At 44.9% G+C, this 22,851-nt stretch overlaps 1 protein-coding gene across 2 annotated transcripts; it reads right to left on the bottom strand.

Annotated features, from left to right (window-relative positions):
• Positions 1–959: 959 nt before the first annotated feature.
• Positions 960–21,989, bottom strand: LOC143294727 (uncharacterized). 2 transcript variants are annotated; one of them, XM_076606173.1, is made up of 4 exons: positions 21,359–21,989; positions 12,077–13,138; positions 6,846–7,131; positions 960–5,896 (listed from the first exon to the last, which is right to left on the bottom strand). In XM_076606173.1, the coding sequence occupies exons 2-4, from the start codon at positions 12,402–12,404 to the stop codon at positions 3,418–3,420; spliced, it is 3,093 nt and encodes a 1,030-aa protein (XP_076462288.1). In that variant the 5' UTR covers positions 12,405–13,138; positions 21,359–21,989; the 3' UTR covers positions 960–3,417. The 2 variants fall into 2 exon arrangements, with proteins under 2 accessions (XP_076462288.1, XP_076462289.1); XM_076606174.1 differs by having other exon boundaries at positions 21,874–21,918.
• Between the last annotated feature and the right edge of the window lie 862 nt (positions 21,990–22,851).

The raw sequence follows: 22,851 nt of genomic DNA, 5'->3' as shown, positions 1-22,851 counted from the left end.
TGTTCAGTGGTTTTCTGTATATTTGTTTTGAAATGTTTGCGAGTCCATATATACATGTTTCTTCTTCTTCTTCTTCTGCGTTCACTCGTATGCACACGAGTGGGCTTTTACGTGTATGACCGTTTTTACCCCGCCATGTAGGTAGCCATACTCTGTTTTCGGGGGAGTGCATGCTGGGTATGTTCTTGTTTCCATAACCCACCGAACGCTGACATGGATTACATGATCTTTAATGTGCGTATTTGATCTTCTGCTTGCATATACACACGAAGGGGGCTCAGGCACTAGCAGGTCTGCGCATATGTTGACCTGGGAGATCGTAAAAATCTCCACCCCTTTACTCACCAGGCGCTGTCACCGTGATTCGAACCCAGGACCCTCAGATTGACAGTCCAACGCTTTAACCACTCGGCTGTTGCGCCTGTCAACATGTTTCTTCGGTGCTCTTTTCTGAACGCTTTGGATGAGCATCGGTTGGGGAGGAAGGAAAGGAACTGACACTTATGCATTTTCTGCTCATCTACCAGGGGGAATTGTGTTCTTTTGAGTTGTAATCGTTTTTGTTTGTTTGTTTGTTTTAGCCTGATCGCCCAGTCGAGCTACATAATCATGCGACCTGTTTGAAGACATAATTAGACAAACAACAAGGACGCCAAAGAATCGATAGATAGAAAATATGAAAAAAACTTAACCGTATGCAGTACACAGGAACAGGTGTCGAGATGGCTGCCGGAAAAAGAGGGCGCTAGCTAGCGGGACAAAGGGGAGGTTACCTACTTCCGGGGGTTTATCAGCCGTAGTTGCTTTCATTTTCTCCACATAGGCAGATAGTAGTTTGCACAGGACTGGAATGTCAGACCCCTGCCGGAGTCTGCACTAGTTGGGTCACGGTAAGTATGTTATTTAAACGTAATTTTAGATCGAAAATTTCCTTTTAATAAATGACAGAAGAAACACAATAATGTAAGCACTGTTTATTGCAGTGAATAGAATATACCAGCAGATATTCATTTATTGGTTTCAAAACAGTGTGAACGTTTTCATTAGCAAAACATTATTACATAGACACAGCCATCAGCCTCAATAAATGCAGTGATAATGTTGAATGTACTCTAATGCAGGTCATGAAAATTACACACATTCATATTTCAGTTCATCAAGTCAAATGCAGTTGACTGTTATTAGTAACATTCTTATCATTCATCATTAACAGTTTCCAATGTTTAATCTTAAAACAGTTTGTTGTAAATAGTACAGTATGGTGTTTTAACTCTTTCGATGCCAAGTTTTTGTTTAAAAAACACTCCCCTGCACCAAATGTTTTAGACTTTATAGTCTCAGACACACATTTTGGTTCTTGGCGTAACATCACAGTGGACTTGTTCACTTCAGACCTGGTCAAGTAGGAAAGGTCAGTCAGTTTCCTATGTGTGGGAAAGTTGGCTGCAGCTGTCAAGCTTTTGTTGCAGTGTGAAAAATGGTCTGTTTAACAAGGCACCTGATGTGAGCTACAGTCACCTATGGTGGTGACAGAGTTAAATGATATAACTTTTTTCACTGAACAGAGTGATGTCAGTCACTAATCAATGCCAACTCAAAGTAAAGACATGCATGAGGATTAATCAGTGTGTTTATCAATGTGAAGTCTTTCATCAGTTTTTTTGTTTTTGTTTTTTTTAAATCCTTGAGACTTGTGTTTGTTCAGTGGGCCCATCCATTAACAGGACGAGAGCAATCCTTAATGTCAGTTCATAAACTGGTCGATTTTTGTACAGGGGCCAAATTTATTTCATTCTGGCACAGACATCCATGAGACTTGTGTCACAGGTTCACGTGTGTTTTTGCAGAGATATAGTGTTAATTTGTAAAGTGTTGGGTATTGTTTTTTTTAACCTAACACTGAAACAAAAGAAAATATTTACATGCACACATAAACACACAAAATGCTATTTGGGTAAACATGGCAGTATCAATGCGTCATGAAAATTGATACAAAATTAATTTGAAAAAAAAAAGAGTTGCATATATATGCAGAGTCAGACACGCATGCCCACACACACAGTCTCACACGTCCTACAATTTCAAAAGGCACTGACAGCAGTGGAAAGACTAAAAATCTGCTGGACACAAACCTACACTTAACACCTCAGTCACAGCAGGTCCTGAAAATAAAACTCAAGACTGGGAAATCAAACACAGGGAATACGTACTGCTTAACCCATTCAACCCTGGTGAATTTACAGACTCAGCAGGCTTCCCTGCCATTTTCATATGTAAAAAAACTTTAAAAAATATTCAGAAATCAATCTTTTCTTTTTCTTAATTTGACAAGTGTGGACACAGCCAGAAATACTGTTGAAGATAGGTCTCTTGGCTTAGTTTTTGCATGTGGAGGAACATGGAAACTTAATTTCGACACCCTGGCAGTGCTTGGATGCAGGGTTGAATGAGTTAAATGTTCCTTGGGTATCAGCCACTTGTCATCTGGCACCCTTCCATTTAAAAAAAAAATTTTTAACTCTTCTGCATTCATGTCTGTAACTCCTGTATACACTTTTATCAAATCCACTTATGGAATTATATGTAAATGTCCATTATTACTCTGCCATTTCACAAGCAATACTCGTGTCTTCAGGGATGTGTATTGTGGGTGTATTCATATTTACAGAATATACTGAACATCGACAAGGATTATGGAATCTTGAATGTGTGTGTTTGTATACATACACACGGAATGGATTAAAGCACCATCAATCTGCATAAACATTGACTTGAGAGATTGGATAAACTTATCACTACCCTTTATCCATCATGCACAGCTACTGAGATTCAAACCCAGGATCTCCCAGATTTAAAGTCCAATGCTCTAAACCATTTTGATACTTCACAAGTTCACCCATCTGTTTTTGTTTGTTTGAAGTCTCCATTATCTGGTGCAGATCCTAATTATCAACTGCAAGAAGGGTTTCCCAAAGAAATTGTGACTGTCCTTTCCTATTCCGTCATCATGACCTTTTTTTATTTTAAAGGAGATGGGAGTGGGGTGTAGGGATTCACATGGATCAAAGGAAAGGTGAATGTATGAGCAATCATGTTTAAGAAAATATGGCGACTGCCTTTGAGGAAAACATGATCAGAAGACCATTCTGAAGGAGTGATCGGAAGCTGAGTAATTCTCTCTATATATTCATTTTTGCTGTACAAATATCACTTTTTATTGCACAAACTGGTTATAAATAAACATCAGAATAAGTATGAAAACTGTTATGCACACTCATTTGTTGACAATAAAACCAAGAGAAATTTTTTTTTTTAAAAAGCACGCTCTCAGTCTTTGCTATGGTTAGTGTGCTACAGCAGGATTTTATTCAACGTTGTTCCTGTATCTGGGATTATCGTCAAACAACTTAACATTCGTTACACCACTTCTTCTTCCAAGAGATCGAGGTCTGTAAGGATGGCCTCTCTCTGCCTGGACTCCACACAGTCCCAGTTCCCAGTGAACCTACTGTTTGCCGCGTCTGCCTCTTCACCATCATGAGAAACAGCACCGTCCTGTGCCATGGAACGGGGAACAGCCCTGTGCTGCTTCTTTCGGAACTGACGACTTTCCTCCTGATCTTCAGACTGCATCAACACATCTGGCTGAAGACGCTGGTACTTTGGGAGTGAGGATTTTCTAGACACGGCCATAAGTCGGTCGCCCAGTGTCTTCACGAAGTCTAGGTCAATCTGCCCCTCCTCCTGTTGTGCGTCCTCTCGATGAGCACCTTGGTCAGAATCCAGGTGTGAGACACTTTGCCAGTGAGCAGTCTTCCCTTGGTTGCTGTGTTCATATCCAAAGTCTGAGCTGATGTTTGATTGAGTCTTGTCATCGTGTAGAGAAAGTGCTTGATGATCAAGGGGAGGAAATGTGTGGTGATCTGGCAGGGACTGGTTGGAGGCAGACGCCGACAGAGGAGTGTGAGCCATCAGTGAGCTGCCCACCGTAGGACTGGTTCCTGACAAACCACTCTCAACATTGACATCACAAGGCGGTGCCACTTGCAGGCTGTTTTTACTGCCAGCACCATCTTGACCTGAGCTTCCCACCTGGTGAATGTTCACACCAAAAGGCTTTCCCTTTCTCGGAGGAAGAGCAGGTGGTGGACTTGGAGGACCAGTGGAGTTCAGAAAATCGCTGGCCTCGTTCAGAGCTCTCTCCAGCCGCTGAATGACCAGGTCTTGAGCACTGCCCTCGCTCCTCACCGACAGCTTGGAAGACAGAAGGGAGTGTGATGCATGAGTGGACTGAAGGCCTGTGGGGCCATCAAAGGATGGTGCCAATGACAGCTGTGGGTGGTGTTTGGCGACAGGTTTTTCCATGTTCTCCAAAGACCGTTCCAGTGAGGAAAATCCACATTGGTCCACTGCTGAATCCCTCTGTCTGGAATCCACAGAGGTCTGGCTGATGTCCTGGTGAGCACTGTCCAAAACGTCCCCCCACCAGATGGGATTTGCTGCCCCTCTGCTGTCGTCACCGGGGACGAGGACAGATCCCCTCTCATCTGTTGTATAGTTCACGTTCCCCGCATGCTGACCGTCCACTGTTGGTGTGATGTTCCACACGCTTCTCACACTGTTGTCAAACATTGTACTGCCCACACTGTTGCCAAGCACAGTACTGTCCACACTGTTAACATAGATGCTGTTCGGCTGTACAATGCTTGGCACTTCAGGAGGCTCGGTCACACGGGAACCGTCACCATTTTGTTCAGAGTTGTACACACTCAGTTTCTTTGGCACATTGGCGTACACTGGGCTGGGCGCCGACGCTCTGAACACCACAGTGTCCTCTGACGCAGTGGAGGTGGTTTCTTTGGTCAGGGTAGAATCGTGTGAAACACTAGAGTCAAGACTTTCTTGGGCCACAATAGAATCTTCAGACTCGCTGTCTGTGGCTGTTGATGACGTGGCACTGTCGTCGGTCAGACTGGAGGCGGAGCCTGAAAAACTTCTCGCCCTTTTCAGCAGGCTCCAAGAAATGTCGAACTCAGAGTTGGCTTCCACTTCCCCCGCGTCACTGACGTCACTGTACAAGAAGTCAGTGGCGTCACTCTGACTCGCAGTGTCCATGACGGAGTTGGGAACGTCGTCCGTCATGACGCTTTCATTATCGCCCACATCGTCAGTCTGCTCAGTTGCATCACTTCTGGGGTCTATAGCCTCATGTTCTCCGCCCAAACGCAGGGCATCAGTGAAAGAGTTTTCGTTTTGAGCGACTGAATGTACAGAACTTGTCGGCACTGAGCTCTGGGTCTTCGTGGACCCGACGTGAGGACGTTCCTCACTCCGCGCCTGGCTGGTGTCGTACAAGGACATGTCCACGTCTTCTAACTCTGACAGCACGGGTTGCACCGTGAAGGATGTTTTAATGGCTCGCACGTAGCTCGGGGCCTGCTCCTCGCACGTCCTCAGGGCAAGAGCGTACTGGTGCGTCTTCTTCAACTCGCTCGCGTTCAGCGCGATCTTGAATTTTGCCGACGAATCCGTGGCCAGCTCGAGGCAGGAAGACTCTTGAGTCATGGAGTACAGGTTGGAGCCGCACATGGCGGCAGCCATGACAGTCTCCTCGGTGAAGACGCTGTAGCAGCGCAGAAGTCCGGTGAAGGTCTGGGCCAGGGCCGGTAACTCTCCCAGGACATGGCGGAAGATGCGGGGCAGGTACTTGTTGCCCACAGTCACTATGGTGTTGGTGTGAACGACACCCGGACTGCTAGGAACCGTGGCCTGGAGGTCTGCCGCTCCCAACGAGACACCGCTGGACTGAGGGGGGCCGTAGCTCTCGGCCACATCGAACAGCAGAGCGCGGTGGTGGAAGGGGATGACGACTTCGTGCTGGTTCTCGTCAACACACCTGGAAGAAAAAAGAACACCGGAAGTGTGTGATAAACGTGCAACTAAGACTGATATTTACACTGCGGAAACGTAGTTTTTCTTAAGGATCTGTAACACAGGTTTTAAAATGATGTCCAAATGCTTTCGAAAGACTAAGGAGCAGTCATGGAGTGTGTAGGTGTACCTCCAACATTGCTAAACAGTTCTCATTTTCCCTTGAATAATTCTTCCTTTGTCTAGCATTAGATTTGATAGAGCATGCCCATATCGTACTTTAAAACGATTTCCTCCTTATTTCCTAATGGTAACAAACTTTAATTAATAGATCCAAACACAGATTGGGATCGCACCCAAAATCTTCATTTCAATCTGGATCAGGATGATTCGGTTTTCATGGTACTGTGGATAGTTACACAGGCATGATACTGTGGATATCTACACAGGCATGATATCATTATTAAACAAGGTACTGTGGATATCTACACAGGCATGATATCATTATTAAACAAGGTACTGTGGATATCTACACAGGCATGATATCATTATTAAACAAATTAGAGAACTGACACGTGCTCCTGTAAGAAAACTCTTTTAGGTGTCCTAAACTGGCACGTCTGTCATCAAACTCAACAAGTTTCGTTAAAACAGAACAATTGCTCGAACTGTTTCATGAAAGAAATCTAAGGGTCAAACGTACAGCATATTTTCAGTATATGATGAAATCATGTGTATGTCGAAAACAGTCCAAAGATGGTTTGCAAGAAATCGTTGTCCACGAAGGACACACACACACACACACACACACACACACACACACACACACACAACATAACACACACACACACTCACTCACTCACTCACTCACTCACTCACATACAAACACACACACACACACACAGCATAACACACATACCACCACCACCACCACCACCACCACACACACACACACACACACACACACCACTGACCTCAGACTCTGCCGGGACCTCTGCATCAAGGCGGTGGGCGAGGCTGGCGGCACAGAGGGATCCCCTTTCGTCACCCCCGCCTTGGTCAACACCTCCCCGATGCTCACCTCGTGCTGCACGTGCTTGGCTCCCCCGGGGCCCGAACCCGGGCCCTTGGCCGGCCTGAAGGCGGGCAGGGTGGTGGTGACTAGGAACTGGCGCGCCGGGGACCCCGCCACCCCTTCTACCCGTGTGTGGCGGGGCAGGTCGGTGGGGTCTTGGCTTCGCCCCACCGGGAAGAACCAGCCTGGACACACACACAGGGAGGGAGAAAGCTGAAGTCAGTTCATGTCGACACACCCACAGGGAGGGAGAAAGCTGAAGTCAGTTCATGTCGACACACACACAGGGAGGGAGAAAGCTGAAGTCAGTTCATGTCGACACACACACAGGGAGGGAGAAAGCTGAAGTCAGTTCATGTCGACACACACACACAGGGAGGGAGAAAGCTGAAGTCAGTTCATGTCGACACACACACAGGGAGGGAGAAAGCTGAAGTCAGTTCATGTCGACACACACACAGGGAGGGAGAAAGCTGAAGTCAGTTCATGTCGACACACACCCACAGGGAGGGAGAAAGCTGAAGTCAGTTCATGTCGACACACACACACAGGGAGGGAGAAAGCTGAAGTCAGTTCATGTCGACACACACACAGGGAGGGAGAAAGCTGAAGTCAGTTCATGTCGACACACACACAGGGAGGGAGAAAGCTGAAGTCAGTTCATGTCGACACACACACAGGGAGGGAGAAAGCTGAAGTCAGTTCATGCCGACACACACCTAAAAGTGACGGGCGCGCGGCAATAGCCGAGTAGTTAAAGCGTTGGACTTTACATCTGAGGGTCCCGGGTTCGAATCTCGGTAATGGCGCCCGGTGGATAAATGGTAGATATATATTTTTCCGATCTCCCATGTCAACTGTCAGTGCATGAACCCCCCATTCGTGTGTACAAGTATGCACGCACAAGATCAAATATGCACGTTAAAGATCCTGTGATCCATGTCAGCGTTCCGTGGGTTATGGAAACAAGAATATACCCAGCATGTGCCCCCCACCCCACCCCACCCCCCCAGAAAACCGAGTATGGCTGCCTACATGGCGGGGGTAAATAAACAAAAACGGTCATACACGTAAAATGTTACATGTCTGTGTGAGTGTGTATGTGTGCGTGACTGAAACCTGGTTGAATGACACAGGAAACGAATAATGAGCGCCCAATAGCAGTTGGCTCTGCCCAGGTAGGCAGCCTGTTGTACAAATGACTCCGTGTTTGTAAAGGATTTAGAGTTTGATCTCTAACCGAGGATAGGCGCTATATAAGTATCCATACCATCAAAATGGCCGTCGGGGATAACCATCCCAGGAAAACGGAGACGAGGGGACCTTTCAAGGTTTCAGATTCTCAAGGAGGCGTCACTTCACTGAGGATTTCTTTTACAGGATTTTACAAGAGGACAACACTTTTGTTGTCCTGGGTTCTTTTTCAGTGCGCCAAGCACGTGCTGTACACGGGACCTCGGGTTATCGTCTCATCCGAATGACTGTACGCTCAGTTTGATTTTCCAGTCAAATCCCTTGGGAGAAAGGGCGGACAGCGGGATTCGAACCCAGGTCCTCACCGACACTGTACTGACAGATAAACGTCTTAAGTTATTCTGCCACCTTGGACATTTCAACACTTACATCACACAACGGCAACACGACCAGACGGGCTGCGAAAATTAAGTCTTTTATGTTAGGGTGTCTGTAATTCGAGCTCACAATTTGGATTGCGAGCTCGGAGCTCAGCCAACTAAGTCAGCCTGGCTGGCACCCCACGCGCAGAAAAAGAAGAACGATGGAGTTTTGTATCACGTGCCATGAAAAGTCTACTTTCAAATACACACAATATTTATGGCTATGTGGGAAAAAAACAACCATTACAGACTGGTACAATAACGACAGTGTTTCTTGCTGAGGAAAAAGCCTCATCTTTTGTAAAATACACACCAATACACACCATGTTATCAGGATGAGGAAAAAGCCTCATCTTTTGTAAAATACACACCAATACACACCATGTTATCAGGATGAGGAAAAAGCCTCATCTTTTGTAAAATACACACCAATACACACCATGTTATCAGGATGAGGAAAAAGCTTAATCTTTTGTAAAATACACACCAATACACACCATGTTATCAGGATGAGGAAAAAGCCTATTCTTTTGTAAAATACACACCAATACACACCATGTTATCAGGATGAGGAAAAAGCCTAATCTTTTGTAAAATACACACCAATACACACCATGTTATCAGGATGAGGAAAAAGCCTAATCTTTTGTTAAATACACACCATGTTATCAGGATGAGGAAAAAGCCTAATCTTTTGTAAAATACACACCAATACACACCATGTTATCAGGATGAGGAAAAAGCCTCATCTTTTGTAAAATACACACCATGTTATCAGGATGAGGAAAAAGCCTAATCTTTTGTTAAATATACACCAATACACACCATGTTATCAGGATGAGGAAAAAAAACGAGCGATGAAGGAAACAGCTGGCGACGTTAGGACAGAAAGAGGAAGAAATATGAATGTTACAATCAGTGACAAGGAAAGAAGATGAGGTCGCAATAACTGGAGAAAAGTTGTGGTGTGACAGGACGTTTAAGTCTTTTTTTTTTTTCTTTTTTCTTTTTTCAACATAAAATTATCATTTTCTCTCTCATTTATCATTCGTATGAACAATAAAACAAAACTTCCGCTTAAACTTTTTTGTTTGTTTTTGTTTGTGTGTTCGTCTCTCTCTCTCTCTCTCTCTCTCTCTCTCTCTCTCTCTCTCTCTCTCTCTCTCTCTCTCTCCTGTTTTTTCTTTTCCTATCTATCTACCTGCACGATATATATAAATCATATAGGTATATGTGTCTCACGTGCTGTGATCGCCCACACCAGTGCAAGGCAGAGTGTCTCAAGTATGATCACCTCATGATACAGCCGCTAAAAATGTCATTTACGTGGAATTAACTGGGGAATGAACATGACAAAGACAGACAGAGAGGAGGAGATATATGGAAGTGAGACAGGCATCATGTCTTTCAAACAGGTAAAGGATTAACTCTCTCCATACGAACGGCGAAAGAGACGACGTTAACAGCGTTTCACCCCAATTACCACCATCAAAATATTGCAAGCGGAAGGCTCTTATACTGAAGAGGTGAATGTTGACAACGAATACCACAATTCTGACGACGGAAGCTAAAGGTTGGGTCATTCAGACACTCACTGGACATCCGAGGGGTCTGTGTAGAGGAGAAGAGAGGACTGGCCGTACTGAGTGAGTGAAAACCTCATTATGTATGATGTAGGTAAAATAGTCGTGTCCGACTAAGACCATCAGGACAACAGAGGAGGCAAACTACTGTCCTGAATATCTGGATTATATACCTTGGTCATCGTCATGGACTTTTTTTTATAATTTTTTTTTTTTTTTACTTACTTGCTCTATGTTGACTGATATTTGTACCCCTTGCAACCCGCAAGTTGTCATCAGAACCCCTTGAGGAAGGCCTGGGGTCGAAATATTGGGGATGCCTAGTGAAGCTGTTGGCTCCTGTCTTCTTTTTTTTGTATGTTCACACACACACACACACAAACACGCACACAGATACATATGTGTGTGTGTGTGTGTGTGTGTGTGTGTGTGTGTGTGTGTGTGTGTGCGCGCGCGCGCGCATATATATATAAAACCACTCTCCGTTAACAAGGTACACAACTTAAGTCAGTGCTGCTTACGCTACCGATTCAGCTAGCACACAGGTAAATAAAAGGTACATTGGAACAAACCCAGACACTTCCTCAGAAAAGGAAGCGCCGGGCCTGTCCTTATACCGATCATTTGACATGTGCACACAGCAGCAAAGACAGAAGAAATGTGCAAACACAAATTAGCTTTTATTCAAGACTGGCATAGCCTCTTTAATCCTGAACAAGCCACACAGAACACACGGACAATACAGAACAAACACATGGTTGCCTGTCAATTGTGACTGTACGAATGACAGATGGTAGATCTATACAAGTGACACTATGGATTCTATACCACCATATAACAGTCACTCAGTCACGATCCTTCTTTCTCCTCTCCCCCGTGGGCAGTAAGCCTGGCTTAGCATGACTAAGCCTTTTCTTTCTCTCCTTCTTTCTTTTTACTTAGAATGTAATGTTTCTGTCAGATTTTGCGTGAGAATGCAAAACTTGTGTCGGATTTTGTGAGTGTTGATAAAAGCTTGTTTATACGCCATCTACTTTTTCTCTTTGATTCTTTTTATACTTTCTTTTTTCTTTCTTTCCTTCTGTGCGTACATCCATTTCTGTGCGTGTTCGATATCAAGTGGAAGATATTTTGGGTGCCCCCCACCCCCACCCTCAATCATCTTTGTACCTTATTTCATTTTTTATTTATTATTTATAGGCCTACTTCTTCCTTCCTTTCTATCTCAAATTATTATATCCTTTGTGTCTGAGTTTTTTTTCGTGTGCCTGTGTGTTTAGAACTAAAACCATCATCTCATTTTTCGGCACTGAAAAGAACAACTCGAGATAGCGTTAGTGCTGGCAACACGTACCTTCCAACACATTTATGGTCAGCAGTAAAACTGTAAACAACGTATCAGCGTTACCGTTAACCTGATCCAAGGATCATGTTTCTTGCCAAAAATAGTTAGAATACTATCTTGCCTGACAAAAAACTGTCTTGTGGAATACACACACACACACACACACACACACACACACACACACTATATATATATATATTCCTCTTTGAAAATAATAGCTGCATGGGTATTTCTGTAACATTTCTCCAACGGCTCAAAGCGCATGACATTATTAGATAAAATGGATATGAAGATGAAAATGTTAAATACGCCTTACGCACACAGCACACCACACTATACTACACAACACTCCGTGTGCTGCAACTCCCGATATATACGGCGCCTTTTAGGCAACTATAATCCGTTTTCTGGGGGGTAGGGATGGGGTTGCGGGAGGTGAGGGGGTGCGGGGAGGTGGGGGGGGGGGGGTAGGAATGCTATAACACATACACACACTTTCTTTCTTTCTTTTTTTCTTTCTTTTTTCTTACTTTCTTTTATTTTTTCCCTTTTCAACATGGTGTAGATGGACCTATTATATACTCACCATCATAATCTTCCGGAATTGCCAGCGGAGGCCCGAACTCCTGCAGCTGTCCAGAAGGCTCCAGGACCTGCAGACTGCGCGCGTGCATTTTGCGCACGGTCCTGGCCGCGTGCAGCAGCAGGGGTTGGCGCATGTCAAAGCGGAAGTCGGCCCACAGCACAGTTCCGGCGTCTCCCGAGCACTGCACGACGCAGGGCAGACGGAACTTGGTGAGGATGTCTCGGATGGTGTACGACTGGGTGCTCCACGTGTAGTCCACGTGGTGGCTGGGTAGATCTAGAGCACGCGAGGTCGTCCCGGCACCGCCTAGTTTTCTTGACAGCCCCATTGTGTCTTTTTCTGTGTGTCAGTGGTGGATGTGAGAATCAGTGTGGTTGGGTTGGTTGGTGTGTCTGTGTACTGGCTCACAGTGTCATGAGAAATTTAGATCTGGTGGCATGTTTCTCGGTTAAAAGAGACCTCTTTGCGTATTAATGTCGTAGAGCACGATTCTGATTTTCTTGCCACCAGCATATTCAAGGTGAGTCCGCTTAAAACTGAAGCATTATCATGATTTTTTTTAAAAGTTGTGTAGCCACCTGTTTGTTGGGTTATGAAGCAGAGTGGAGACGTTCTGGTATCCAGATGCGACACTTACTCATTCCATTTATAGTCTGGAATTATCGTTGATGGTAAAAGTCTATGCTTCATACACTGCGCAACTTTTAGGGAATTGTAAGTCCTTTGTTATATATATCTTCCTCAGACTACAAACTCACAACGACGTTGGGGGAGGGGGGTGAAACCTCCAGGCCAACTATCACCGTAGACACCACAGTCAACTCTACACATGTTATCAGCTGTGTCTGAACTGAAAGAGATCTCCCTATCTGTCGAGGCCGAGCGATGTGGAGGTAAAACTGCGACTGTGGTCAAACCGGTGTGTAAACAGTCTGTGTTGTGGATGATTGAGAAGTCAGTCTGAAGTGGGGGCTGCTCGCAAAAGGCCCAGGGCAACGTGTGGAACTGAGGACAAGGTGGCTGAACGGAACTCCTCAGGCCATGGTGGAGGCGTCGGTACACCTGTCACACACACACACACACAGAGTAATTAATCATTGACACAGTTGTTTGTCTACTCAAGTGTGGTCAGTGGTTATGTGTACACACACACACACACACACACACACACACACACACACACATGTACGTAGCCTACTGTGAGGTTAACTAAACATAACAAGGTAACAGAGTACAGACACGTACAAGTTTGAATGAAACCATGCAAGCCGTATCAGCTGGTCTGGGGTGCGTGTTTACGGCAGTTATGTGAAGTATTGTGGATGTGTTTGGGAGAGAGAGAGAGAGAGCGTGTGTGTGTGTAGCCAGTTTATGTTCAGTTTAATCTAACGTCTGTTAACAAATTCTTATAAAGTTATGGATTAAAAATGAATATATAAAATAAATGAATGAAACGTAATTAATTCAGTCACTGACAAACAAAAGAACTGTGCTGAATACTGACAAAACAAAAAGTTAATAATATACATGCATTTGATAATAAAATAACTATGCCATGTAGCACTGAAACTGACTGGAATTTTATAGCAAATGCATGAAAATATATTACATTTACAATAATTTTCTAAGTATTGACGACACGGAAGATGACGAGGAGACAGGAACAACGCATTTCTCCATGTGGTGGGTTGATGATATGTTAACACCTGTTTCTGTGTGATTGGCGCGTACACAATTAACGGTTCTGACATAGGCCCTATTTCGTCGTTAAAACAATTCAGCTTCCATCTACATATGAAAAATGCCATCTGTTTCCTGCGATAAATGATTCTTTGTTTTTCAAGGTGTCATGTGGAACTATGAAGGTTTTTCATCTGTCTATATATATGCGTGTGTGCGCATGCATGCATGCTCGAGTTGAGGTGTTCATTATTTTCGTACCATTACCATTACATAGTGTGTCAGGTCAGGTCATTAGATCTGCTACTGGAAACCTGTAATCCAGTACAACCTGTTCAGGGTCGGGTTGCCGGCGACTAAACCGGCACTCCCACCGCTCTCTTCTGGGACTGGTGAAGCGGGTGGCTAGACACCCTTATGGAGATCCATAAAAGGGCGTTGGCTCAGGAGAGCCACCGACGGCCATCTAGCTCCACTGTGCTGTGTGCATGCCACACGCAGTTGGCCCCCGGGGTGTGTCTTCCCATGCATGCGAAGTCTGGATCCGGCAGAATCTGCGGAAGAAACCTATCGGTTCAACGGAGAGGAAGGCGGTTACAGCAACGCACTGTGGAGTGCAGAGAGCAAGATGAGACACCGAAAGGATATCTTGGTCATCCACTGCATCCGTGCTCATCCTCCAGTCGTCTCGACTTGGTCTTGCCACTGGAAATTGGTGGACCCGGACGAGAGAGTGAGGTCGACGTTGCGCAACTCCTCTTCACTTTAAACAAACTCATCGCGCAAGTCATCAGTCATCCAAAATGACCTTTCATCCTTCATTTCGTGCGCAGATTGGACTATTCAGCCATCTGCGCATTCACAGATAGATTCATGAGCATCCTCCCCCCCACCCCACCACCACCCTCCCCCCATCCCCCAGCTGGATGACAACGATGGTCATCATCGATCTCGATGGACACACCACCACCACCATTACATTCTGAATGACCGAAGGAGGAGGGTGGCAGAATGGATATACAGTGTTCATGTGAGCCTGGGTTCGATTCCCGCTCTCGCCCTGTCTCCAGAGTTTGACTGGAAAATCGAACTGAGCGTGTAGTCATTTGGATAAGACGATAAACCGAGGTCCTGTGTGCAGCAAGCACTTGGCGCACTGAAAGTGAACCAGTGGTAACGAGTGTTGTCCTCTGGCAAAATTATGTAAACGAAATTCACTCTGATAGATAACAAATGTACAACCTATATGCGTGCACTTAAGGCCTGGCTAAGCGCATTGGGTTATGCTGCTGGTCAGGTATCTGCCTTATAGATGTGGTGCAGCGTGTATGGTCTGTCCAAACGCAGCGACGCCTCCATGAGAAAGTGACAAGTGAAGTATTACATTCTGAGCTTGGATCGGCACCGTTCATTTCCCGACACTCCTGCTGCTGGCTATGACTGTTCATCATCGTCGTCATGTCGTCGTGTTGGTTATGACTGTTCGTCATCGTCGTCATGTCGTCGTGTTGGTTATGACTGTTCATCACCGTCGTCATGTCGTCGTGTATTTATAACAATGATTTCATTTGTGAACAGTGGTAAATGTGCGGGCATTATTCACAGAGAGAAGGAAAAGAAGAAGAAGAAGAAAAAAAACAAACAAAAAAACATTCTGCAACAGCCTGCCTGCCTCTCTCTCTCTCTCTCTTTCTGTCTGCCGCTCTCTCTATCTCTCTCCCATTTCATCTTTTCTTCTTTACTTCCCCCCCCCCCCCACTCTCTCTCTCTCTTCTGATATGAATTTTCTCTCGTTATTTATTCTTGTGCGTTTCTTTTTCTTTCTTTCTTTTATTTTATTTTATTTTTGTACCCCAGGGCTGGGTGGAAAAAAAGCATTCTAATCATTATGCTTATCTCAATACCCTGGAAAAATAATTTTTCGTTCGTTCGTTCGTTCGCTCTCTCTCTCTCTCTCTCTCCCTCTCTCTCATTCAGTCAGCATGGATTAGCATTACTCATGGCATCCAAGCACGAACAGACCGTACAATCTGACCACCTTTATTTGTTTAAAGCGTTCAAACAGCGATCAAGTCCGATGTCTAATTGTTGCTTTTGTTAAAACATTAATGATTATGTGTTTGCACGGGTTCCCTCAGGGGGTGTGGGGGGTGGGGGGGGGGGGACAGTGACCTTGAATACATAATGATTATCCTTCTCCCTCCCTCCCTCCGTTCTCTCTCACACACAGTCACTCCTAAAACAAAATCACGGGAGGAACAGTCACAGGCACTATTCCAGACCATGTTGTCAGCATTCACCAACCCACTGATTCTGCGCCACGAACGTAGGTCTGGGATTGTGCGCAGCGGCGAGTTATGAGCAAGACCGTTACATCATGCGGAAAGTCCAGCTTCTGTTTTTTTCACCACCTGATTCAGATGGAGGATAAACTCATGAATAATTCTCTTTGTATGAGTGCGTGCGTCCGCGCGCGTGTGTGTGAGAGAGAGGGAGAGAAAGAGAGAGAGTGATAATGATCGGTTGTTTTTTTCAGCTGTGAATAGATGGCTAATCAGACGTGTATAACATTTCAATACCACTGAAAACCCACCACAACGCACGATTCGAGTCAAGAAATGTAAGCTGAGTTTGTATTGGCTGCTGTAAACGTCGGGGTCTTCAGAAACAGTAAGCGGCATGTTTTGCCCGTTTCTTTCTCTCTTTACGTGTAGTCGCTGGATTCTGTGCCCTCCTCCTCCTCCTCCTCTTCCTCCTCTTCAGTCACTCTCTCTTCATTCTGTGGTGTGCAGCTCCCATGTTCACTCGTATCGATCTGTGGGTGGCTTCAGTTTACATTCATGACTGTTTATCTTCAAGCTGCTGTTTCTATAGTCAGACACTATTAATACGCCGTCAGCAGTTCACCTGGGGAAAACCTGCTTCGTTTCTGATAGATTGATTGTGTGATTCAGTCTGAATGTTTATTGCACAGAAGCTGTTTGTGCACGGCCGGCTGTGTCCATAACCCCTTCACTTCTCTAACACACACACACACACACACAGAGCCTACACGGACTCACACACACACACACACACACACACACACACACACACACACAGAGCCTACACGGACTCACACACACACACCCCATACACTGACACACATTCTCTCTTTCTGCGCAACGGCGAGACCGTTACATCATGCGGAAAGTCCAGCTTCTCTTTTTGACCACCTGATTCAGAGGGAGAATAAACTCATGAATAATTATGTGTGTGTGCGCGCGCGCGTGTGTGTGTTAGAGAATGGAAGGGTTTGGGGCGGAGGGGAGGGTGTGTTTTTTTTCCTATGTCGATTATTGATTATTAATACCATGCTTGTGTCTGTGTGTGTGTGCCTGTGTATGTGTATGTGAGCGCGTGTGTGGGTGGGGGGGTGCGTGCGCGCGCGCGCGCGCGCACGCACCCCCCCACGCGCTCACATACACATACACATACACAGGCACACGCGCGCGCGCGCGCGCGCGTGTGTGTGTGTGTGTTATTTTTACCATGCTTACGCCTTTGCGTACTAGTATAGTACTAGCATTCGGTTGTGACTTCAAGTAGCATTGTGTAGTGCATGCAATGACATATATAATGTAGTATTGTGTAGTGTAGACCCTGTTTCAGGGCGGGGACTGGATGAAAAAAAGCGCGCCTATTATCCTCGAAAATAATGAAATTGTTTTGTTTTCTCTCTCTCTCTCTCTCTCTCTCTCTCTCTCTCTCTCTCTCTGTGAGACAACAACAGTCACATACGCGTATCAAAGAGAACATGACACATAAAACATAGTCAGACCACGAATGACTGCACTACCCCTAAGCAACGAACGCAGAGTTATAAAATATATTTTCATCAACACAGATCAATTTTACCTATGCTGCATGGTAAAGAAATAACGACGTGGGAAAACCCACTCAGTTAACGTCAACTTCACACAACCAGAGCGTGGACCCGTGGAAGCAAAAACAACCATAACAAAAACCACCGTAACAACATTCGCTCCATTCCGCTTCTGTTGATGATCGTTTTATTGTGTGTAAAAACTTTCGCTTGACTGCCTCGGTCGTTCAGTTCCGTGAGTCCGGTTGTACGGACTATGTTATGAGCTGAGCTTTTAGTGTGCGTGTCAACTGTTATGGTCGGATAAATAAGATGAAAAAAGAAAAGAAGAAAATTAAAAGCGAGAGAGAGAGGTCTGAAGAGCAAAAAAGAAGTTATTAATTCACGTATACCTACTATTGTTGTGTTCGGCAACAGACGGTCGATTCAAATGGTACATATATTTCACACGCATGCATGATTGAAGCACACACACACACACACACACACACACACACACACACACACACACACACACACACATCCCGTCCTTCAAATAGGTGAAGGATTAACATTATTTATATCATATACCTTGATCAGCCGTAATCATTATCCATTCAATCCAGTCAAGTCTCTTGCAAAACAGTCAGTATGACCAGTAATAAATTAACGCCTTGTTCATTTGACCACTCAGCATGGGTGGGGCAGCGCAGAGCTATGTATCGATCACAAAGTCGCCAAAATCGCGAAATGACTAAACGAACAATCTGTTACCGGTTGCAACAGACGGTTTATGTGTGATGAGTCATGCTCGGAATCTTCTTATTGGATCTTTTTTTTTATTCTATTATTATTATTTTAAAAAATAATATTTATCCCAGCAGTAACTGGTATATGTTCATAAATATTTAAATATTTATGTCTGCGCACTGCAGCATTCAAAATCCTAGCGGTCAGAATCAGTAAGTGGGAGAAAGAGGGAGAGAGAGAGAGAGAGGCAGACGGGCAGCAGAGACACAGGGACACACAGAGAGAGAGAGAGAGAGGCAGACGGGCAGCAGAGACACAGGGACACAGAGAGAGAGAGAGAGAGAGGCAGACGGGCAGCAGAGACACAGAGAGAGAGAGAGAGAGAGGCAGACGGGCAGCAAAGACACAGGGACACAGAGAGAGAGAGAGAGGCAGACGGGCAGCAAAGACACAGGGACACAGAGAGAGAGAGAGAGGCAGACGGGCAGCAGAGACACAGGGACACAGAGAGAGAGAGAGGGAGACGGGCAGCAGAGACACAGGGACACACACACAGAAAGAGGGAGAGAGAGAGAGGAGCTCATTACCCAAAATATTCATGTGAATGACCAGCTAACTATAGATAGATAAAACAAGATGCACAAGCGAAAGTTCTCCTTTGTGTGTTCTGAAGAAAAAAGCGAAGCCCGGATTGACATGTTCCTGCCAATGTAGGCAGATGTTCATCTTTCAGTTCATGTTCCTGACAGCGTAGTTAGCAGAGAAACGATAGGCCGAAGAAACGAAAGTTTATTCCATAAGACCATGGCCCCATTTGAAGGGGTGATTACATATTTTGTATTAACAGATTTGCATAAGGATATAATCTTCCTACATGTATCAGTGCTCAAACAAAGCTCTGTTCTGTTTGAGAGGGGAAGAAAGAAAGAAATCACGGTATTTGTCTGGAGAAAATTTAGATGGAAGACGGGTGTGGTCGGGGTGAGGGTTAATTCTCTCTCTCTCTCTCTCTCTCTCTCTCTCTCTCTCTCTCTATATATATATATATATATATACATCATCATCATCATCCACCTCTTCTTCTTCTTCTCCCTTCCGTTTCTCCCTTCCTACATTTCTTCATTTCCAACCTTTGCCCCTTATCCCCCCTTTTTATTTTTTATTTATTTATTCATTCGTTTATCTATCTATCTATTTATTTTAATCTTTCCCTTTTTTAAGAGAGACAACTTTGAAGATAAATCGTTCCCCCTTCCCCTCCTATCCTCTCTATCGAGGCTAATTCCTCGCTCCTCCCTGTGTAAGTCTCGTCTTCTATTCATCCCATGAATCTATTCATGCTCATGTACACAAGTACACAGGACGACACACAGTTCTCTTACGTACATTACAGCGCCCACTGACGTGCGCAAAAAAGCTTCTGCCTTTGAATGGCGCAAAACACTTTGTTGGGCCGCCAGCAGGTTTCGGTTTCACGTCAAAGACAGGTGGGCCTGGTTACAATGCTAGACAACGGAGAGCTTCTTCGGTATTTCTGGTATGCAAAACGAGTGCACCCAGGCGAGCGGTCCGAATTCCTGACTGGCGAGGTAGACAGGACTTCAGCTGCGGACAAACAGCTACATTTTCAGTTGATGAAGGCAGTGTTTTCAGTTTTCAGTTTCAAGGAGTGTCAAAGCGTGCGGACTGATCCATATATGCTACACCGCATCTGCTGTAAAAAATATAAATATATATATTTTTTTAAAGTCATTCAAATGGTGCTTTATGGACTTCTTCTCGTTCGTTAGTGTCAGTTATGGACTGGCTGTAGGGCCTATATATTTCAGTCTGGATTGTGTTGACATTTGTTTAACACAGGGTTGTAGACCTAAAATATTTATATTAAAAAAAAAATTAAAAAAATTTTGAAACGGCGACTTTCATCATTGGGAAGACGGAAAAAAAAGGAAAAAAAAAAAGAAGAACACACGAGCCCACACACTGGCACACACACACACACACACACACACACACACACACACACACACACACACACACTCGCATACACACAATTCTCTCTCTCTCTGTGTCTCCCCTCTCCCTCTATCCCCTTCTTATCTCTCTGTATTTGCATCATCCATATATCTGCCTACGTCATCCGTCTGTTTACAGATCTATCTATCTATCTATCTATCTATCCATTTATCTATCTGATCTGAGTACTGTATGTTTAGTTATAAATGTGTGTGTGTGTGTGTGTGTGTGTGTGTGTGTGTGTGTGTGTGTGTGAGACTAGAGAGAGTGTACAGGTATATCTACCTCCTACATCCGTCTGTTCATCTGTTCATCTGTTGGTCTGTCTGTCTGTCTGGATAACTGCCTCTACAAGGCATATGTGTTTGAGTTGAACAGTGATGATCTTCAACTGACACAGTACCAGTTATGACAAAGAACCTGTCCGAGCAGTCTTCTTTATTTCAATGCCCACATGCCGTTTTCATTGTTCATGGAGGCACTCTGTGTGTGTGTGTGTGTGTGTGTGTGTGTGTGTGTGTGAGTGCCAGTGTGTGTGTGTGTGTGTGTGTGTGTGTGTGTGTGTGTGTGTGTGTGTGTGTGTGTGTGCCAGTGTGTGTGTGTGTGTGTGTGTGTGTGTGTGAGTGCCAGCGTGTGTGTGTGTGTGTGTGTGTGTGTGTGTACTTGTGTACGTGTGTGTGCGTGTATGTGTGTGTGTATGTGTGTGTACGTATGTGTGTGTGTGTGTGTGTGTGTGTGTGTGTGTGTGCTGCTGCTGCTGCTGTCATACGCTGAAGTGAGCTCATGTCATACCTTACCGGGCCTCATGAACACGTTGCCTGTCTTTCAATGCTAGGCTTGTCTCGCACTTAGGCCTACTGGGTATGATCAGTATCATCTATATGGGTATTTCTCTGTATTGTCTCAAAACGAAATAATGTTAAATCACACGGCGCGCGCGCGCGCACACACACGCACACACACACACACACATTCGGCACATGAGCACTTACCTCTTACACTTCACAGTTTTAAGAACGAATCCATCCATCGAGAGGTTTTTCTTTTGTCTTGTTTTTTGTCAACCTCAACACACTGGAATCTTTTCACAGCCCCCAACAACAGCATGACACAGATCACACGAAACCCATTCAGCCATGAACAGTAGACCTAAGTCTTGAAAGCCGAAATCAACGTATACGGTTACTTCACAATATCCACTTACTCTATTCTTTTGTTTAGTTTGTCCCCAAGGCTCTTATCTTTAACCTTATCAAATTTCAAGTGGTCACGTTTGGTTAACTACAAGCACACTTTAGTTGAAATCCACTTAATTTCTGCTTCACTGGGTTTGCTACAGAAAACGAGGTCCCCCCCCTTATTTTTTTCAAACAGCACCTTTGCGACTGGATGGCTGCTTTGAACACTGTCAAACTGAACGAAGACACAGACCACCACGACCCGTTTTGAGTGATATCCAAGGGTATAAAAGTTCGGATCACCAGTTTGTTGCTGAATTAAAACTTACCTAAGTAACTCGTACAAGCTACACGCGATCAGGAAGGATTTTACCCTCTGTCGACAGCCTGTTCTACCGTGTTGTGTCTGTTACATTCACACACGGCAGGTGTGAGAGTATACTGTGTGTGTGTCTCTCTCTCACACACACACGCACACACTGGCGAGGCGACGCAGGCTATTTTTAGCGTGGAACGACTGTCACCCTGTTTTGTGCGAAGATTTGCGTTGCAGCTTTGGGTGACAGGATAAGACGGTTCTCTCATTCCGTGACCACAAATAGACGAGAGGCCTTCTCAATGTTAGTTTCTTTTTTTCTCTCTCTCTGTCTGCAAATGAAACACGTGTGTTTCGTGTGATTAAACGTTCTGAAATCCTTCAGTATCGATTGTGGGGGCAGAAACTTTTCTTTTTTTTTTAAACCAGTGCATGTAAACACACACACACACACACACACACACACACATATGTCTATATATATATACATATCTATGTGTGTGTGTATATATTATATATATATATATATATGAATAATTATGTCTGTGTGTGCGCGCGCGTACAAACACACACACATTCATATATATATATATATATATATATACATATGTGTGCGTGTGTGTGTATGCGCGCGCGCGCCCGTGTGTGTGTTCTGATTGAACACACGGACAGAACAATACGTGTACTTATACCCCTCCTTCCAACATCAACAACATCGCATAGCATGAGTAGTCGCGGACTGGGGATCCAGACTGAGTGAGCGTCTCCACACCCCATCACTCACCGCCATGGCGTGGAGACAGCTCCCACGTTGGCAAAGTAATCCCTCCACTGAGTGACGGCTCCTGTGTACCTGACACCAGCTACCTTGACACCACCTCACCACAGGCATCGGAGTTGTAGTTTGGAGGGGAGGGGAGAGGGAGAGAGAAACCGAAACCTTGTTCACCATGACAGCAGAGCATGAAACAGTAAGAGCCATCGAATATGA

This window comes from Babylonia areolata, chromosome 20 (genome assembly GCF_041734735.1).
Source record: "Babylonia areolata isolate BAREFJ2019XMU chromosome 20, ASM4173473v1, whole genome shotgun sequence".
Taxonomy (NCBI): domain Eukaryota; kingdom Metazoa; phylum Mollusca; class Gastropoda; order Neogastropoda; family Buccinidae; genus Babylonia; species Babylonia areolata.
The sequence above is the reverse complement of the archived record's forward strand: the minus strand, read 5'-3'. Positions and strand labels throughout refer to the sequence as shown.